The 18,209-nt window shown below is 42.5% G+C and overlaps 1 protein-coding gene across 2 annotated transcripts in view; it reads right to left on the reverse strand.

Moving 5' to 3' along the window:
* LOC126299461 (hepatocyte nuclear factor 6) overlaps positions 1-18,209 on the reverse strand; it is a 546,572-nt gene that overhangs the window by 36,150 nt on the left and 492,213 nt on the right. For both annotated transcript variants that reach the window (XM_049991381.1, XM_049991382.1), the window contains one exon: positions 1,556-1,668. In XM_049991381.1, the coding sequence (XP_049847338.1) occupies positions 1,556-1,668 (113 nt within the window). The remainder of the gene's footprint in view (positions 1-1,555; positions 1,669-18,209) is intronic.

The following is an 18,209-nucleotide window of genomic DNA, read 5'->3' on the forward strand; positions in this document are numbered from 1 at the left end:
TAAACTGAGGCAGAGTAGTAAACAAATCTCAGTAAACTGTGCATATTATGTTCAGATAGAATTTTTAAGTCTACCAGTCTTTACATACTTGTAATATCTAGTGCCCTTTATATAATGTGGTAAGTCGTGTAACTGGAGTTGTGTCCATCACAAAGGTAACCATGATTTTGAACTCTGTTACATATACTAAAATGAGATTTAAGACACTGATTCACAATGAACGAGGATTTGCTGTTTCTTTTCCTTATGGTGAGAGTTCTTGCTGAATCATTCATGCAGAAACCAATATTTTTGCAACACTGTCATAAGCATAATATTTGCCTATCATTTGTCAACTAATTTTCGTTGTTACAGAATTTAGTGTGTTTTATATTTTGTAGTGACTTTCAAGATATTAAATTTCAGTCATCATTATATGCAACCATTTCCCTCTCCCCTCCTATTTCCCAAAAAACTGATGTTGCATCACCTTGGACTTGGGCAAGTTTTAATATGACAGCAGCATATATGTCCTCTCTGAGCAATGAAAACAATAGACTGAATCACAGTTCTTTAAAAGTTATGCATGAAAACACTAAGTAAAGCATGTCATTCAGTTACTTTAAGGATTTTCTATTAATTAACTAGTATCACAAATCAGTGATCTGCTATTCATTTAGATTTTTAAAAGCAGCATCATAAATTTTAGTGGTTCTTTGAATATTTTATTATTTTGCATAAGATGTCAGATGCAGATTTGTGTCCATACACCATGCTTAAGTAGAGTAACTTTTAATCAAATAGTAAATGAGCCTTCTTCAAAATATAAGGATCTTACAAATGTGTCACTAAAAATGACAAAATAGCTTACAACCAGAAGCTTGTTTAAATATTTGCATCCTTCATGATTTCTAGAAGCACAATAATAACTTTTTTGTGAATACCAACTGCAAATTTCAGTTACGTTGCTACCATCTCCATGCTAAATGTCAGCATCACCAGCAAATACTGTTATTCTAATTTACAAATATATGGCTAATGTCAGTGTTAGTTAATTTTAGTGATGAGCCTTCTGCATCCAAACAAGAGAAATATGTTCAAATATATAATTACTAATCCATTTCACTTCTGAGAAGACCTACATATTTAAATCTAGTACCAGCTGTATTATTTAATTCTTTCACTATGCTTTTCTTTTCCATGTTTTACTAATAGTTGAATTTTTCATGATTTTTAGTGGTCAGAGTAGAGCACATATGGTTTGCTTTCACTTCTGATCATTTGAAATAAATATTAGCTCTGAGAAATGTAGTGTTTCTCATAGGAAAATAAAACATCATCATTTCCTCTGTATTACTTTCTTGATAACGCTGTCATATTTGCTATCTTCCATACGAATTTGGAGATACCGAACTCTGTACCATGCACCTGACTTTCCATGGTCAAACTTGTGCCAGGGGACTCAGACTCATTATCCAATATCCAAAGAGGTGCTATTCTTCCTCCATGAGCTAACATATTCCGCTCTCCATATCGATTTCTAACTGCAGGCAAAATATATACATGGTAGTTCCACCTTAAAAATAGCCTGTAGAGTACGGCGCTGCAGGTCGGTGAAAACCAATCGTGGCTTCTTGGGGGCGGGTGAGTGCTCTGGTTGGCTCTGGGGGTCGTCTTTCCTCTTGCAGGCTGAAACATAGTTGTTGATTACTGAAAAACAGCTGACTTTTATTTATAGCAAAGATTTAAACAGCCAAAGTTTGTTCAATTGGCCTGGAAATAACAAAATTGTGGTAACTCATCGAAATGCCACACAAAAATGTATTTAATTTATTAATTGACATAATCTATATACTATAGCATTACACCCATAATTTGCAAGAAGTATGTAATCAATGTCCATAATTTCAGAAAAATGTAGTTTTGTGGGCCAAAGGTACATCACAACTCATATCACAATTAGCATAATGTTGGTATGTCTGGCTGAAATATTAATTTCTCCATCTAACAAATAATAACTTGGGAAAGCAATGGAGGAACAACAATGAGATAAGCAAAGAGTATATACACTGAAGCACCAAAGAAACTGGTATAGGCATGCATATTCAAATATGGATATACGTAAACAGGCAGAATATGGCACTGCAGTCATAAACCTCTATATAAGACAACAAGTGTCTGATGCAGTTAGATCGGTTACTACTGCTACAATGGCAGGTTTCAAGATTTAACTGAGCTTGAATGTGGTGGTATACTAAGCACACCAATGAAGTCAGGATTTCCCATACGACAATTTCATGAGTACACCATGAATGTCAGAAATATGGTAAAACATCAAATCTCTGACATTGCTGCAGCTGCACAAAGATCCTGCAAGAACAGGACCAATGACGACTGAAGAGACTTTTTCAACATGACAGAAACACAACCCTTCCGCAAGTTGCTGCAGATTTCAATGCTGGGCCATCAAAAGTCTTGCCTGGGCCCATCAACATTGAAATTGGAATGTTGATGACTGGAAACATGATGCCTAGTCAGACGATTCTGGTTTCAAATTGTATCGAGTGGATGGACATGTATGGGTATGGAGACAACCTCATGAATCCATGAACCCTGCATGGCAGCAGGTACTGTTCAAGCTGGTGGAGACTCTGTAATGGTATGGGGCATGTGCAGTTGGAGTCATATGGGACATCTCATACATCTAGGTATGACTTTGACAGGTGACACACGTAAGCATCCTGTCTGACCACCTGCATCCTTTCATGTCCATTGTGCATTCCGACAGACTTGGGCAATTCCAGCACGACAATGCAACACCCCGCATGTCCAGAATTGTTACAAAATGGCTCCAGGAACACTGTTCTGAGTTTCAACACTTCCACTGCGCGCCAAACTCCCCAGACATGAATATTATTGAGCATCCAGAATGAGATTTTCACTCTGCAGCGGAGTGTGCGCTGATATGAAATTTCCTATCAGATTAAAACTGTGTGCCGGACCGAGACTTGAACTCGGGACCTTTGCCTTTCATGGGCAAGTGCTCTACCACTGAGCTACCCAAGCATGACTCACACCCCGTTTGCACAGCTTTACTTCTGCCAGTACCTCGTCTCCTACCTTCCAAACTTTACAGAAGCTCTCCTGCGAAAGGAAAAGGTCCCGAGTTCAAGTCTCGGTCTGGCACACAGTTTTAATCTGCCAGGAAGTTTCATTATTGAGCATATCTGGGATGCCTTGCAATGTGCTGCTCAGAAGAGATCTCCACCGCCTCATACTCTTACTGATTTATGGATAGCTCTGCAGGATTCATGGTGTCAGTTCCCTCCAGCACTACTTCAGACATTAGTTGAGTCCATGCCACATTGTGTTGTGGCACTTCTGCATGATCGTGAGGAACCTGCATGATATTAGATAGGTGTACCAGTTTCTTTGGGTCTTTAGAGTAGTAACATATTGAAATGGCATATTACAAAGGTTAAATCTGAAGAAATGTTTTATTGCAATAATAAAATTTTTGTGGCTTTCTCTCTAAAACTAAAAAAAATCAAGAATTTTAAATTACTGTATTTATTTATTAACTAACATTAACATGCATAGGTACAAAAGAAATGCCCTTTAGGTTAGAACACTGACATCAGCTGTTACACTTACATTTAAAAGCAACAATTCACTGCACAGTTCTGCAGTACTTATGGTATTCAATATATGATAAGGGAGGATGATATGTACTAGTGAACTCAATGAATTCTCCTATAATAGTATCGCACAGAAGAAAATGTCAAGTGAGCTAGTAAAATTTCCTTTCAAAATGTTTAGCTTATTTACTACATCTCTAATCTGAATGTGCAGTACTTATGGTATTAGATATATGATAAGGGAGGATGATACGTACTAATGAACTCAATGAATTCTCCTATAATGGTATCGCACAGAAGAAAATGTCAAGTGAGCTAGTAAAATTTCCTTTCAAAATGTTTAGCTTATTTACTACATCTCTAATCTGAAAGTGCAGAACTGAGGCTTCTCTCATGTATGATTTTCCTGAAATGTGGTTACTAACTGCATCAAGATAACTGTGTGAAGAAACAAGATTTTAAATGAAGGATAAGTTATTTACAGAACAGTAAATTGTAAGTTATAATGTATTAGCAATACAGTTTACCAAAATGCTCAATGCATGACTACTGCTTTGTGTATTTTAATAGTCTGACAATACTGCATTAAACACTGACATAGCAATTCCAAAGAAAAAAATAAAAACTTCCATTAACTGTCTGCTAAATAGAGAAGCTTGGATTTATTCCTCTTTTTAAAATTTATTTCTGGTTATTTCAACATCAGCTAATCTCACATGACACACATTCTGTTCCTCATTACACAAATCCTTTAATATGAATGCTCTCCTTTTATTATTCCAACTTGATTAACATTTTGTGTTGAAACAAAGAAAAATAGGTTATGGACATTGGATTGTTCTTGCTGCGAGAATGGACAGTAGCATCATGAAGGCTTTTACATACCACTAAAAAGAAATAACATAACGATCAGAACAGCACTGTGGCTAAACGTGATCACCAAATAATTGTGTTAGAGAACAATATGATTACAAAATATATATTTATTGATATAGTATGACACAAAAACACCAGGAAGTACTGTAGTTTCTTAATACCAGTAAGGCTTTAATCTTTACATTATCCGTTCATTGTAAACTGTAAGTAGGCCAGTACTGTCCTGTAAATATGACTGGAAGCGTTAATAGCAAAAACAATCAGGGTAACCATGACATATCACTTGTGGCTGAATCCATAATAGCAAATGTATTTATTAGTATAGAATTTATCCAAAAGGAGCAGGTAACGAAGGTATCACAGAAGATGTGCTAAACCAAAGTCCTGCCATTTGTGAATCTGAAAAAATAATACTGAAAAATAAAGATTTAAGTGGCAGCAGCAGTTCAAAAAGTTGTGTGTCTACAGTGAAAGAGAGAGAGAGAGAGAGAGAGAGAGAGAGAGAGAGAGAGAGAGAGAGAGAGAAAGCAGCAAAGAGAATGCCAGAACGAAAATATTTCTGTATACAGCTTACATCAATAAAATCTAAAACGTAATTTAAAGCTTTACTCAGTCAACACAATAGTTTCTTGATATAGCATTATAAGTTACTACAAGAAGAAATTGTCTATGGTATGGAAGTAGTGCTCAATAAGACATGTTTGTATATTAATGAGATTACTTTGGTGTCTAATGATTTTTACCTCCTGTGAATGACATGCAGCTGTCACAAGAACTTATAAATCTTACACATAGCAGAAGAGCAAGCAATGTCTCAATGTATGAAATACAGCAAGACTGGTGTCACACACTTTGTTGTCTTATATTGTTACTACCATCTGTCTGTGTATCAGCTTGGCAACCTATTATTGAACTGAGGATGTATTCTCATTAAACCCAGTCTCCATAAGACTTGTTACCAATGTAGGTTGGGCCCTACCTAGTGTAGAAGTAATCCAGGCAGCAATGACTTCAACATCTTGCTTTCATATCATGTGAGTGCTAGTTAAAACAAGTTGTTATTGTGCATTGTGTGACAGTTTAAAATGAACTCTGTCATATAACATTCTATGAGCTGTGAGGTTAGAGACTTTTCAAAAGGACAGAAGTTCAAATCTGAAGAAATTTACTGTCAGCCAAGGGAAATGTTTGTCAGTTCAAGGGTAACTGAAGGAAATGTGAGAAGTACGAAATGTTAAACAACACATGAACAATACTGTGAATGATGAAACTCTGAGAGTCAAATTGCTTCACAGATGATTTGAAAACTCAAGTGCATATCAAATAATTAGGTGACAGGTACCAGATCACAAGCCTTTTCGAGCTCAGTGCATGTCTCAGCTAAGTGATAGGGGCTGTAGGATCATTGTGCAAGGGTTTTATGAAGCAGGACCATGTTGTGATAGTGGGTGGAGTGCAAAACAGTACTGATGGGGATCAGGGCTACAATATTAAGTGTGACCTAGCAAAAACATCAGCTGCAACAAACCATACAAATGTTGGCTTGGTTCCTGCTTTCATGCAGTATGATTTGCTCCAATAGAACAGCTCTATCAGGAGGGTCAATATGCAGCTACATCACCTGCTTCGGCTGGCTACATTGTAAGGCACAGGTTTGGTTCCTATTGATGCTATTGGTGGGTAGGACATCATAAGGCATGGTCTGCATCTCAGTAGGGAAGTGAAGGGTACATTGGCTAGGATACTAGCAAAAACTTTAAGGGTGGCACTGAAACTCTTTTTTAGGCCAAGATCAGTGTCCAGTTAATTAACATTGAATGAAATTAAGTTTAATGAGAAGCTCAGAGAGCCAGATGCTACAGATGTAAAAGTATCACAAGAGTCTCATAAAAGTACAGTGAAAAATAATGTTGGTATGTCACAAGATTCTCATAAATGCACAGTGAAAAATAATATTAGTATATTGCACCAGAATATCAGGGGATTAAAAAACAAGCTAGATGAGATTCTTGTTTGCTTAGACAATTTAGAAACTGAAGGCAGAATAGATGTACTATGCCTGTCTGAACATCATATAGTCACAGATATGGAAGAGGTAAATGCAGGTGGATATAAGCTTTCAGCTCAAGTAAGTAGAGAAACTATGGAGAGAGGAGTTGCCATTTATGTTGAAATTTATCATAGTATGAAAAATTCAGAAACTAAAAAATTTTATGTACAGCAAGATATAGAAGTATGTGTATGTGAGCTTAAAATAAATTATGGTGCTTTTATAATTTTTGCTGCATGTAGGTCTCCATTGCGAAATTTTCAGCTATTTTTGAAAAAATTGGATTCTTTGTTCTGCTATCTGCCAGAAAGAGGGAAGAAAATTATTGTTTATGGGGTTTTCAATGTAGATTTTCAGAAAGAGTCCAATAGAAAGCTTGACCACGAAGTATTACTTGGTTCTTTCAATTTGATGCCAGTTATTGATTTTGCCAGGAAAGCAGCACACTGATAGATAGTGTTTTTATAGAAGAAGATAAATTTAATCAAATAAAAACTTTTCCTGTTAAGAATGGTCTGACTGATCGTGATGCACAGCTAGTTACATTATATGACACAGCTCCATACCGTAATGCAAAACAGTCCTACAAAACGGTGCATTCAATCAACGATTTAACAACTGCAAATTTTAGGGAAAGCTTGCAACAGTTAGACGGAGGTCAGTTATACAAAGGAACCTGGTGCTAATTTAAAATTTAACCTATTCCATGATAACTTGGTGAGTACATCTGAAAACGGTTTCCCTAAGAAAACAATGGAATATAATTGTAAGAAACCATCTAAAAAGCCATCACTTACTAAAGGAATAAAAAATCTTGTATACAGAAAAGGGAAATGTACCTTACAGCTAGAAGGAGTAATGATCCAGAAACTTTGAAACATTATAAAAACTACTGCACTGTATTAAGAAAAGTTATTAAAAAGTCCAGAGGTATGTGCATCATGTCTGAGATTAGTACCTCTGATAATAAAATTAAAACAATTCTGAATATTATTAAAAGGGAAACAGGCGAAATGAGAGCACAGGAAGACTGTATTTCTGTCAGACTCAATGAAAAATTTGTTAACAAAAAGTCAGAAGTAGAAAATACTTTTAATAATCATTTTTAAGTTTTGAAAAGGAAATAGGATCCAGCTAAACATTAGAAATTGCAAGGCTGTATATGGAAGAGGCAATACCTATGTAATTTGATAAAACTGAAATTCAACCCACCTCTCCTATTGAAATTAGGAAAATAATAAACTCACTCAAACGTAAAAGATTGTGTGGAATTAATAGTATTTCCAATAGAGTAGTAAAAGCTTGTTCCTCAACAGATCGGTAGGATTCTCAGTCACATATGTAGTAGCTCACTGAAGCAGTGCATTTTCCCAGATACCTGTAGACTGACATATGCTACTGTTAAACAACCAATGCATGTAGCGCTTGCTGCTATTGTTCTTCTGCATTCGTCTCCGCACGCAGACCAAATGTAGTACACCGTGTTACCAGACGTCTGTGATAGTGTAGTGTTGTAGGAACTGTGACCCTGGTGTATTAGAACTCTGAAAAGGTGGAGATGACACTCATCTATGGCGAGTGTCGACGAAATGCAGCTGAAGCCTGCAGGGTATATGCAGAACGGTACCCGGACAGAGAGCATCCAACGTGCCGCACATTGCAAAACATCTACCGCCAACTGTATGCAACAAGTATGGTCGTAGCACGCAAACGGGTCCGTAACAGGCCCGTCATAGGAGAAGCGGGTGCAGTTGGTGTGTTAACTGCTGTTGCCATGAACCCACACATGAGTACACGGGACATCGCGAGACCCGGTGGACTGAGTCAAAGTGGTGTCATGCGCATACCGCATCGTCACCGCTTTCACCCGTTTCATGTGTCGCTACATCAGTAATTACATGGTGATGACTTTAATCGTCGAGTGCAATTCTGTCAATGGGCATTAACAGAGAATGCGTTGCAGTTCTACCTGTTTACCGATGAAGCGGGTTTCACAAACCACGTGCCAGTGAATGTACGGAACGTGCATTACTGGTCCGTGTACAATCGTCGCTAGCTCAGACAGGTAGAGCGACAGCGACCGTGGACTGTAAATGTATGGCGCGGAGTCATTGGCGACCACCTCATTGGTCCTCACTTCATTGCAGGGGCCCAAACAGCTGCAACATACATCGCGTTTCTACAGAATGATCTGCCAACGTTGCTCGAAAATGTCCCACTGGAAACGCGTCGACGTATGTGGTATCAGCATGATGGTGCACCTGCACATTCCGCAATTAACACTAGGCTGACCCTTGACAGGATGTTCGACGGGCGTTTCGTAGGACGTGGAGGACGCATAAATTGGCCAGCCCGTTCTCCTGATCTTACACCTCTGGACTTCTTTCTGTGGGGTACGTTAAAGGAGAATGTGTACCGTGATGTGCCTACAACCCCAGAGGATATGAAACAACGTCTTGTGGCAGCCTGCGGCGACATTACACCAGATGTACTGCGGCGTGTACGACATTCATTACGCCAGAGATTGCAATTGTGTGCATCAAATGATGGCCACCACATTGAACATCTATTGGCCTGACATGGCGGGACACACTCTATTCCACTCCGTAATTGAAAACGGAAACCACGTGTGTACGTGTACCTCACCCCTCATGGTAATGTACATATGCGTCAGTGAAAAAGACCAATAAAAAGGTGTTAGCATGTGGACGTAATGTGCTGTTCCAGTCTCTTCTGTACCTAAGGTCCATCACCGTTCCCTTTGGATCCCTACGTAATTCGGTGCTCTCCGATACACACGATCGAACAGCGGAGGAGTGGTACTCAAGCGTCAACTTTAGGTTACAATATGTCCGGATGTAATTAACATTTTACAATGCAACAAACGGCACTGATTACGTATTTGTTTATAAGTTCAGATGTGCTAACAAAACTAACGGGGTTCCATTTAAAAAAACGTAGGTTTGTGTTAAAAAAACATACTTCCATGCATTTTTTTATGATTTGTATTAACCAATTACACTAGCCTCTCTCCTCACGTTCGGTCTGTGGAATCGATTCGTCAGTATTTGATGTGGTTTACGAAATATATCCAGCGGTAATGTTAGGTGACTCACCCTGTAAATATATTCCCTTGTGAAATTTGTTATTGGTTGGTTGGTTGGTTGTGTGGGGAAGGAGACCTGACAGCGAGGTCATCGTTCTCATCGGATTAGGGAAGGATGGTGTATTAAGTCGGCCGTGGCCTTTCAAAGGAACCATCCTGGCATTTGCCTGGAGCGATTTATGGAAATCACGGAAAATCTAAATCAGGATGGCTGGACGTGGGATTGAACCGTCGTCCTCCCGAATGCGAGTCCAGTGTTTAACCACTGCGCCGCCTCGCTCGGTGAAATTTGTTATTTATAAACCATCCCAGTTCATAAGTAATAGCGAAGTGCATAGCTACAACACTAGAAGGATGATCTTCACTACTGTGGGTTAAATCTAACTTTGGCGCAGTAAGGGATGAATTATGCTCCCAGAAAAATCTTTGGTCATTTGCCAAATAGCATTCAAAATCTGACAGATAACCAACAAACATTTAAAAACAAATTAAAAGAATTCCTGAATGACAACTCTCTCTACTCAATAGATGGACTTCTACATCTGAAGAAGAAACTGTAATATACAAGGTGGAGAAAAATTGTGTCACGAAATTTTAACCACGGATAGCTGATGTCAGAAGGAACCAAAGTTACTAATGTTGTGCAGGTCGATAACGCACAATTTTGAAACTACGAAAACTTGGCGCCACGCACTCCGATTTGCCGGAGGATTGCACTGTTGCCAGATACTCTGGACAACGCGTGACTGCGAATGCTCTGTCTGCCGGAGCTCACAATGTATTCAAGACGGCCCGCACGCTCGGTGGTAGCGCACCAGCCTCCCACTCTGGGAGGCCTGGGGGCGAATCCGCCCGACACGTCCATTGTAGTTTCATGATGAGACGTAAAGGGAAAAACTGTCAACAGCCTGTTAGTTTGCTTACAGAAAGACTTTTACAAAATGTGTCGCTCCTGAAAAGGGCTTTTTTGTAGCTAGGACATTGTTACCTTAAAGCAGGTGCTCGAACTGGCGACCCTCTGACGCAATACAAGCTTGGTAACGACGAACGGTGTTTTGCCGAACTCTTTCAGAGATTCCTGGCATTTCCCTGATGTGATTGGTGGCATGTTGAATGCGATCCGTTAATTCCTCTTCGGCCGGCCGCGGTGGTCTAGCGGTTCAGGCGCTCAGTCCGGAATCGCGCGACCGCTACGGTCGCAGTTTCGAATCCTGCTTCGGGCGTGGATGTGTGTGATGTCCTTAGGTTAGTTAGGTTTAAGTAGTTCTAAGTTCTAGGGAACTGATGACCACAGATGTTAAGTCCCATAGTGCTCAGAGCCAATTCCTCTTCGTTTCTAGGCAGTTCGTGTGTGAACTAGAACCTTGAAGAATTCCCACAGGATAAAGTGCTGTGGCGTGAGGTCTGGTGATAGTGGGGCCCATGTCCTATGGGCACCTCTGCCAATTACCTAGCCGTCGAAGAGTTCATTCAAATATCCACGCATAGCACGACTGTTATGTGTCGGCGCCTCATCATGCTGCAATCTACATCTACATCTACATCTACATCTACATCTACATGACTACTCTGCAATTCACATTTAAGTGCTTGGCAGAGGGTTCATCGAACCACTCTCTACTATTCCACTCCATAACAGCGCGCGGGAAAAACGAACACCTAAACATTTCTGTTCAAGCTCTGATTTCTCTTATTTTATTTTGATGATCATTCCTACCTATGTAGGTTGGGCTCAACAAAATATTTTCGTATTCGGAGGAGAAAGTTGGTGACTAAAATTTCGTAAAAAGATCTCGCCGCGACGAAAAACGTCTTTGCTGTAATGTCTTCCATCCCAATTCGCGTATCATATCTGCCACACTCTCTCCCCTATTACGTGATAATACAAAACGTGCTGCCATTTTTTGCACCCTTTCGACGTCCTCCGTCAATCCCACCTGGTAAGGATCCCACACCGCGCAGCAATATTCTAACAGAGGACGAACGAGTGTAGTGTAAGCTGTCTCTTTAGTGGACTTGTTGCATCTTCTAAGTGTCCTGCCAATGAAACGCAACCTTTGGCTCGCCTTCCCCACAATATTATCTACGTGGTCTTTCCAACTGAAGTTGTTCGTAATTTTAACACCCAGGTACTTAGTTCAATTGACAGCCTTGAGAATTGTACTATTTATCGAGTAATCGAATTCCAACGGATTTCTTTTGGAACTCATGTGGATCACCTCACACTTTTCGTTATTTAGCGTCAACTGCCACCTGCCACACCATACAGCAATCTTTTCTAAATCGCTTTGCAACTGATACTGGTCTTCGGATGACCTTACTAGACGGTAAATTACAGCATCATCTGCGAACAACCTAAGAGAACTGCTCAGATTGCCACCCAGGTCATTTATATAGATCAGGAACAGCAGAGGTCCCAGGACGCTTCCCTGGGGAACACATGATATCACTTCAGTTCTACTCGATGATTTGCCGTCTATTACTACGAACTGCGACCTTCCTGACAGGAAATCACGAATCCAGTCGCACAACTGAGACGATACCCCATAGGCCCACAGCTTGATTAGAAGTCGCTTGTGAGGAACGGTGTCAAAAGCTTTCCGGAAATCTAGAAATATGGAATCAACTTGAGATCCCCTGTCGATAGCGGCCATTACTTCGTGCGAATAAAGAGCTAGCTGCGTTGCACAAGAGCGATGTTTTCTGAAGCCATGCTGATTACGTATCAATAGATCGTTCCCTCCGAGGTGATTCATAATGTTTGAATACAGTATATGCTCCAAAACCCTACTGCAAACCGACGTCAATGATATAGGTCTGTAGTTAGATGGATTACTCCTACTACCCTTCTTAAACACTGGTGCGACCTCCGCAATTTTCCAATCTGTAGGTACAGATCTATCGGTGAGCGAGCGGTTGTATATGAGTGCTAAGTAGGGAGCAATCACATGTGTACCCGTATGTCCAGGGGAAACGTTCCAGCAGTCCGGTTAGGGTTTCTTGCAAAGAGTGAAGGTAATTTTCCCTGGTAAGTCGAGGAGGTAGACGGACTGGCCCAATCAGATGGTCACTCACAACACCTGCCCAAATGTTGAGCGAAAATCGTTCTTGGTGTCGGTAGACGCACATGACATGAGGCTTTCCCTTGCCCAGTAATGAACGTTTCGAGTGTTGTAAAGGCCATCCTGGCGGAAGGTGCACTCGTCGGTAAGTAACACAATGGCAGGGAAGTCGGGATCTCGTCGCAGAAACTATCGGCAAAACCCTAGCCTGTGTTCATAGTCCGCCACAAGATTTAAGTTCAAAAATGGTTCAGATGGCTCGGAGCACTGTGGGACTTGACACATGAGGTCATCAGTCCCCTAGAACTTAGAACTACTTAAACCTAACTAACCTAAGGACATCACACACATCCATGCCCGAGGCAGGATTCGAACCTGCGACTGTAGCAGTCGCGCAGTTACAAACTGAAGCACTTAGAACCACTCGGCCACCTGGGCCGGCACAGGATTTAGGTCTTGGACAGGATGGAAACTAAATGGATACTGGCTGTCATTCCTCGAAACCTCCCAGATTAACTGATGAGTGACTTCCATGTCGTGTCCGACCACTCTAGTACTTGTAGTAGGTGCTTCCTCGAAGAGCTCGAGAACAGTCTTTTCAAATGCAGCATCCCGTCGTGTTCGAGCTCTCCCAGCATCGCCATGATATCCCACTAACGAGCCTGTTTCGCCGGTGAATTGCTTTAAACGTTTGCGGGTGTGTGTGGCGTCTTTCTGGGTACCGTTCCACATACAGCAGTCGAGCTCCATGCGCACAACCGTCGGCTAATCCATAAGCAGAAACCATATCTCGTTGTTCTTCAAACGAATACTGTGCCGCCATGCTTACTGCATGACCAAATCGCAGGTGACGTGTGTGCGCTCCGAAGTGAAGCTCACGTGTGAATGCCTCTGACGTGAGGTGTAGACAAACAACAAGACCTATCCGACACGTGTGCGTATCACGTTGGGGCAGTGATGGGGCGAGGGACGTGTGTACGTGTGAAGCGACAACCATAGCGCTGCCCGTCAACCGACGAACGGCAACAGAGCAATCCCATGACCAATCGGAGTGCGTGGCACCAAGCTACTATAGTTTAAAAATGGTGCGTTGTCGACACAACATTAATAATTTTGGTACCTACTGGATTCAGCTATCCAGGGTTAAAATTTCGTAACAATTTTTCCCCACCCTGTGTACAGGGTGTTACAAAAAGGTACTGCCAAACTTTCCGGAAACATTCCTCACACTCAAATAAAGAAAAGATGTTACGTGGACATGTGTCCGGAAACGCTTAATTTCTGTGTTAGAGCTCATTTTAGTTTCGTCAGTATGTACTGTACTTCCTCGATTCACCGCCATGATTTCATACGGGATACTCTACCTGTGCTGCTAGAACATGTGCCTTTAAAAGCACGACACAACATGTGGTTCATGGACGATGGAGCTCCTGCACATTTCAGTCGAAGTGTTCGTACGCTTCTCAACAACAGATTCGGTGACCAATTCCATGGTCTCCACGCTCTCCTGACCTCAACCCTCTTGACTTTCATTTATGGGGCCATTTGAAAGCTCTTGCCTACGCAACCCCGGTACCAAATGTAGAGACTCTTCGTGCTCGTATTCTGGACGGCTGTGATACAATACGCCATTTTCCAGGGCTGCATCAGCGCATCAGAGATTCCATGCGACGGAGGGTGGACGCATGTATCCTCGCCAACGGAGGCATTTTGAACATTCTAATGTACAACAAGTCAAAGAATACATTGCACACGAGAAAAAGAGAAGAAAAAGAGCAATACTGTGAGACAGGTTTCGTAGCGCGAATAATTAATATGGGTATGATGTTTTCATTTCTTTAACCACTGTTTACTCCACATCACGTTTCCTCTTTTTAATTTTTCGTAACATTAGCAGGAAGGCTCTCCAAGCCATTGCATTGTCGTCTGAGTTCGTCACTTTCTAGTAAACAACCTGATGCTTGTACTAGCATATCTGAACAGTATGGAGGTGCGAAAACATTTGAGCATGCATGCCCAAACACACTAGTGCATGTGTGCTTGTTAATCTTGCAGTGTTTGGTGTCACCTTAGACTATCGTTTGAGAAAAGTGATTTTTGCGGGCTTGCTCACCACTTACAAACATAATTACAATACAAAACCAGCAAATGAAAATTGTTGATGAATATAAATACACTAGCGGAAAAACAATCGACACACCAAGACGAAGTTGTGCGACATAAATGAAAGTTGGTAGGCGTGATTCTACATCTGAAAGATGACGTCTAATCCCATTTCGCTAAAGTCGCATAAGACAGGCCTCAGCAGAGCCACTATGAGTCTGCAAATCAGGGTTGCTTTAAATATACGCTTGAGACTGGACGCGGTAAGTTAATGTTAGTGAAGACTGTCTAAGGCGACAAAGACACCGTTATCAGCAACTCACTGAGTTTGATCGAGGTCGTGTAGTAGAACTACGAGAAGCAGAATGTTCCTTCTGCGGTACTTCAGAAAGACTTGGCAGGAACGTAGCCACTGTACGCGATTGCTGGCCGCAGTGGCCACGAGAATGTACGACCGCAAGAAGACCGGGCTCCGGCCGGCCACTGGCGCTGCCGAGAGGGAAAATGGCTCTGAGTATTATGGGACTTAACATCTGAGGTCATCACTCCCCTGGAACTTAGAACTACTTAAACCTAACTAACCTAAGGACATCACACACAACCATGCCCGAGGCAGGATTCGAACCTGCGACCGTAGCAGTCGCGTGGTTCCGGACTCAATATCCTAGAACCGCTCGGCCACCGGCTGCCGAGAGGGAAGACCATCGTGTTCGGCGTATCGCCCTGGTGCATCGTACTGCATCTGCAGCAGCAGTTTGAGCTGCAGTTGGCACCGAAATGACACAAAGAACTGTTACAAATCGGTTATTTCAAGGACAGCTCCGAGGCAGATGCACTGCGCTGACCCCAAACCACAGCTATTTGTGACTTCAGTGGTGTCAGCACAAGCTCATTGGAGGACAGGGTGCAGGTCTGTTGTGTTTTCTCATGAAAACTGGTCCTGCTTTAGTACCAATGATGTCCATGTAATGGTTACAAGGAGGATAGTCGAGGGCTTGCAATCAACCTGTCCGTATGCTGGACACACTGGACCTACACCTGGAGTTATGGTCTGGTGTGCAATTTCGTATGACAGCAGGAGCACTCTTGTGGTTATCTCCCGCATCCCAACTGCAAATTTGTACGTCAGTCTCGTGATTCGACCTGTTGTGCTGCCATTCATGAACAGCGAAATTTAACCGAGGGGAAGAAGATGCTGAGATATGCAAATGATTGCCTTTTCAGAGCATTCACACAGGCTTGGCGCCGGTGGCGACACCTACAACGTGCTGACATGAGGAAAGTTTCCAACCGATTTCTCGTACACAAACAGCAGTTGACCGGCGTTGCCTGGTGAAACGTTGTTGTGATGCCTCGTGTAAGGAGCAGAAATGCGTACCATCACGTTTCCGACTTTGATAAAGGTCGAATTGTAGCCTATGGCGGTTTATCGTATCGCGACATTGCTGCTCGCGTTGGTTGAGATCCAATGACTGTTACCAGAATATGGAATCGGTGGGTTCAGGAGGGTAATACGGAACGCCGTGCTGGATCCCAACGGCCTCGTATCACTAGCAGTCGAGATGACAGGCATCTTATCCGCATGGCTGTAACGGATCGTGCAGCCACGTCTCGATCACTGAGTCAACAGATGGGGACGTTTGCAAGGCAACAACCATCTGCACGAACAGTTCGACGACGTTTGCAGTAGCATGGACTATGAGCTCTGAGGCCATGGCTGCGGTTACCCTTGACGCTGCATCACAGACAGGAGCGCCTGCGATGGCGTACTCAACGACGAACCTGGGTACACGAATGTCAAAGTGTCGCTTTTTCGGATGAATCCAGGTTTTGATTACAGCATCATGATGGTCGCATCCGTGTTTGGCGACATCGCGGTGAACGCACATTGGAAGCGTGTATTCGTCATCGCCATACTGGCGTATCACCCGGCGTGATTGTATGGGGTGCCATTGGTTACACGTCTCGGTCACCTCTTGTTCGCATTGACGGCATTTTAAACAGTGGACGTTACATTTCAGATGTGTTACGACCTGTGGCTTTACCTTTCTTTCGATCCCTGCGAAACCCTACATTTCAGCAGGATAATGCACGACCGCATGTTGCAGGTCCTGTACGGGCCTTTCTGGACACAGAAAATGTTCGATTGCTGCCCTGGCCAGCACATTCTCCAGATCTCTCACCAATTGAAAACGTCTGGTCAATGGTGGCCGAGCAACTGGCTCGTCACAATACGCCAGTCACTACTCTTGATGACCTGTGGTATCGTGTTGAAACTGCATGGGCAGCTGTACCTGTACACGCCATCCAAGCTCTGTTTGACTCAATGCCCAGGCGTATCAAGGCCATTATTACGGCCAGAGGTGGTTGTTCTGGGTACTGATTTCTCAGGCTCTATGCACCCAAACTGCGTGAAAATGTAATCACATGTCAGTTCTAGTATAACACACTTGTCCATTGAATACCCGTGTATCAGCTGCATTTTTTCTTGGTGTAGCAATTTTAATGGCCAGTAGTGTATACAAACTAAATGAAAAACCGACACGAAAAATAGAATAAAAAACAGACAAAAGCAAAGTACATCACCAAAAACAAATAAGACAAAAAAACGTATCGAAATAAGCAACATTAAAACCTTATAAAACAGTAAAACAACCAGAAGTAACATATACAGATGAAACTGCTGTGTACGGGCCGTCCGCTCTACTGGCCAGCAATCCATCTCGCACCTCTGTTACGCGAGTGGCCTATCACAGAGCAGGCCACTGCAGCAGACGACAACTCAACGATCGTGCACGCGCACCAAGACGTTACGGGGCAGCGTGAGCGCAACCAGAGTCACTGGCCCCGTGGACCTGCTTGCTTCCGCTGTTGTATCCTGAAACCTCCAGGGTATTTCCGCTGGCGCTGAGCCGCTCCAGGCACATCACCCAAGGCCGATTCATACAAGCAAGGTTTTTTTTTTATGCTTACGCTGCTCAACATGCAGAACAAGGAAAGCTCACCAATAGTGTGTCAAGCTCCAGGCAGACTGAATGAGATTTTCGCTCTGCAGCGGAGTGTGCGCTGACATGGATCTTCCTGGCAGATCAAAACTGTGTGCTGGACCGAGACTCGAACTCGGGACCTTTGCCTTTCGCGGGCAAGTCCTCTACCAACTGAACTACGTAAGCACGACTCACGTCCTGTCCCGTCTTTCAGGAGTGCTAGTTCTGCAAGGTTCGCAGGAGAGCTTCTGAAAAGTTTGGAAGGTAGGAGACGAGGTACTGGCAGAAGTAAAGCCGTGAGGACGGGACGTGAGTCGTGCTTGGGTAGCTCAGTTGGTAGAGCACTTGCCCGCGAAAAGCAAAGGTCCCGAGTTCGAGTCTCGGTCCGGCACACAGTTTTGATCTGCC

Source organism: Schistocerca gregaria, chromosome X (assembly GCF_023897955.1).
Source record: "Schistocerca gregaria isolate iqSchGreg1 chromosome X, iqSchGreg1.2, whole genome shotgun sequence".
NCBI lineage: Eukaryota > Metazoa > Arthropoda > Insecta > Orthoptera > Acrididae > Schistocerca > Schistocerca gregaria.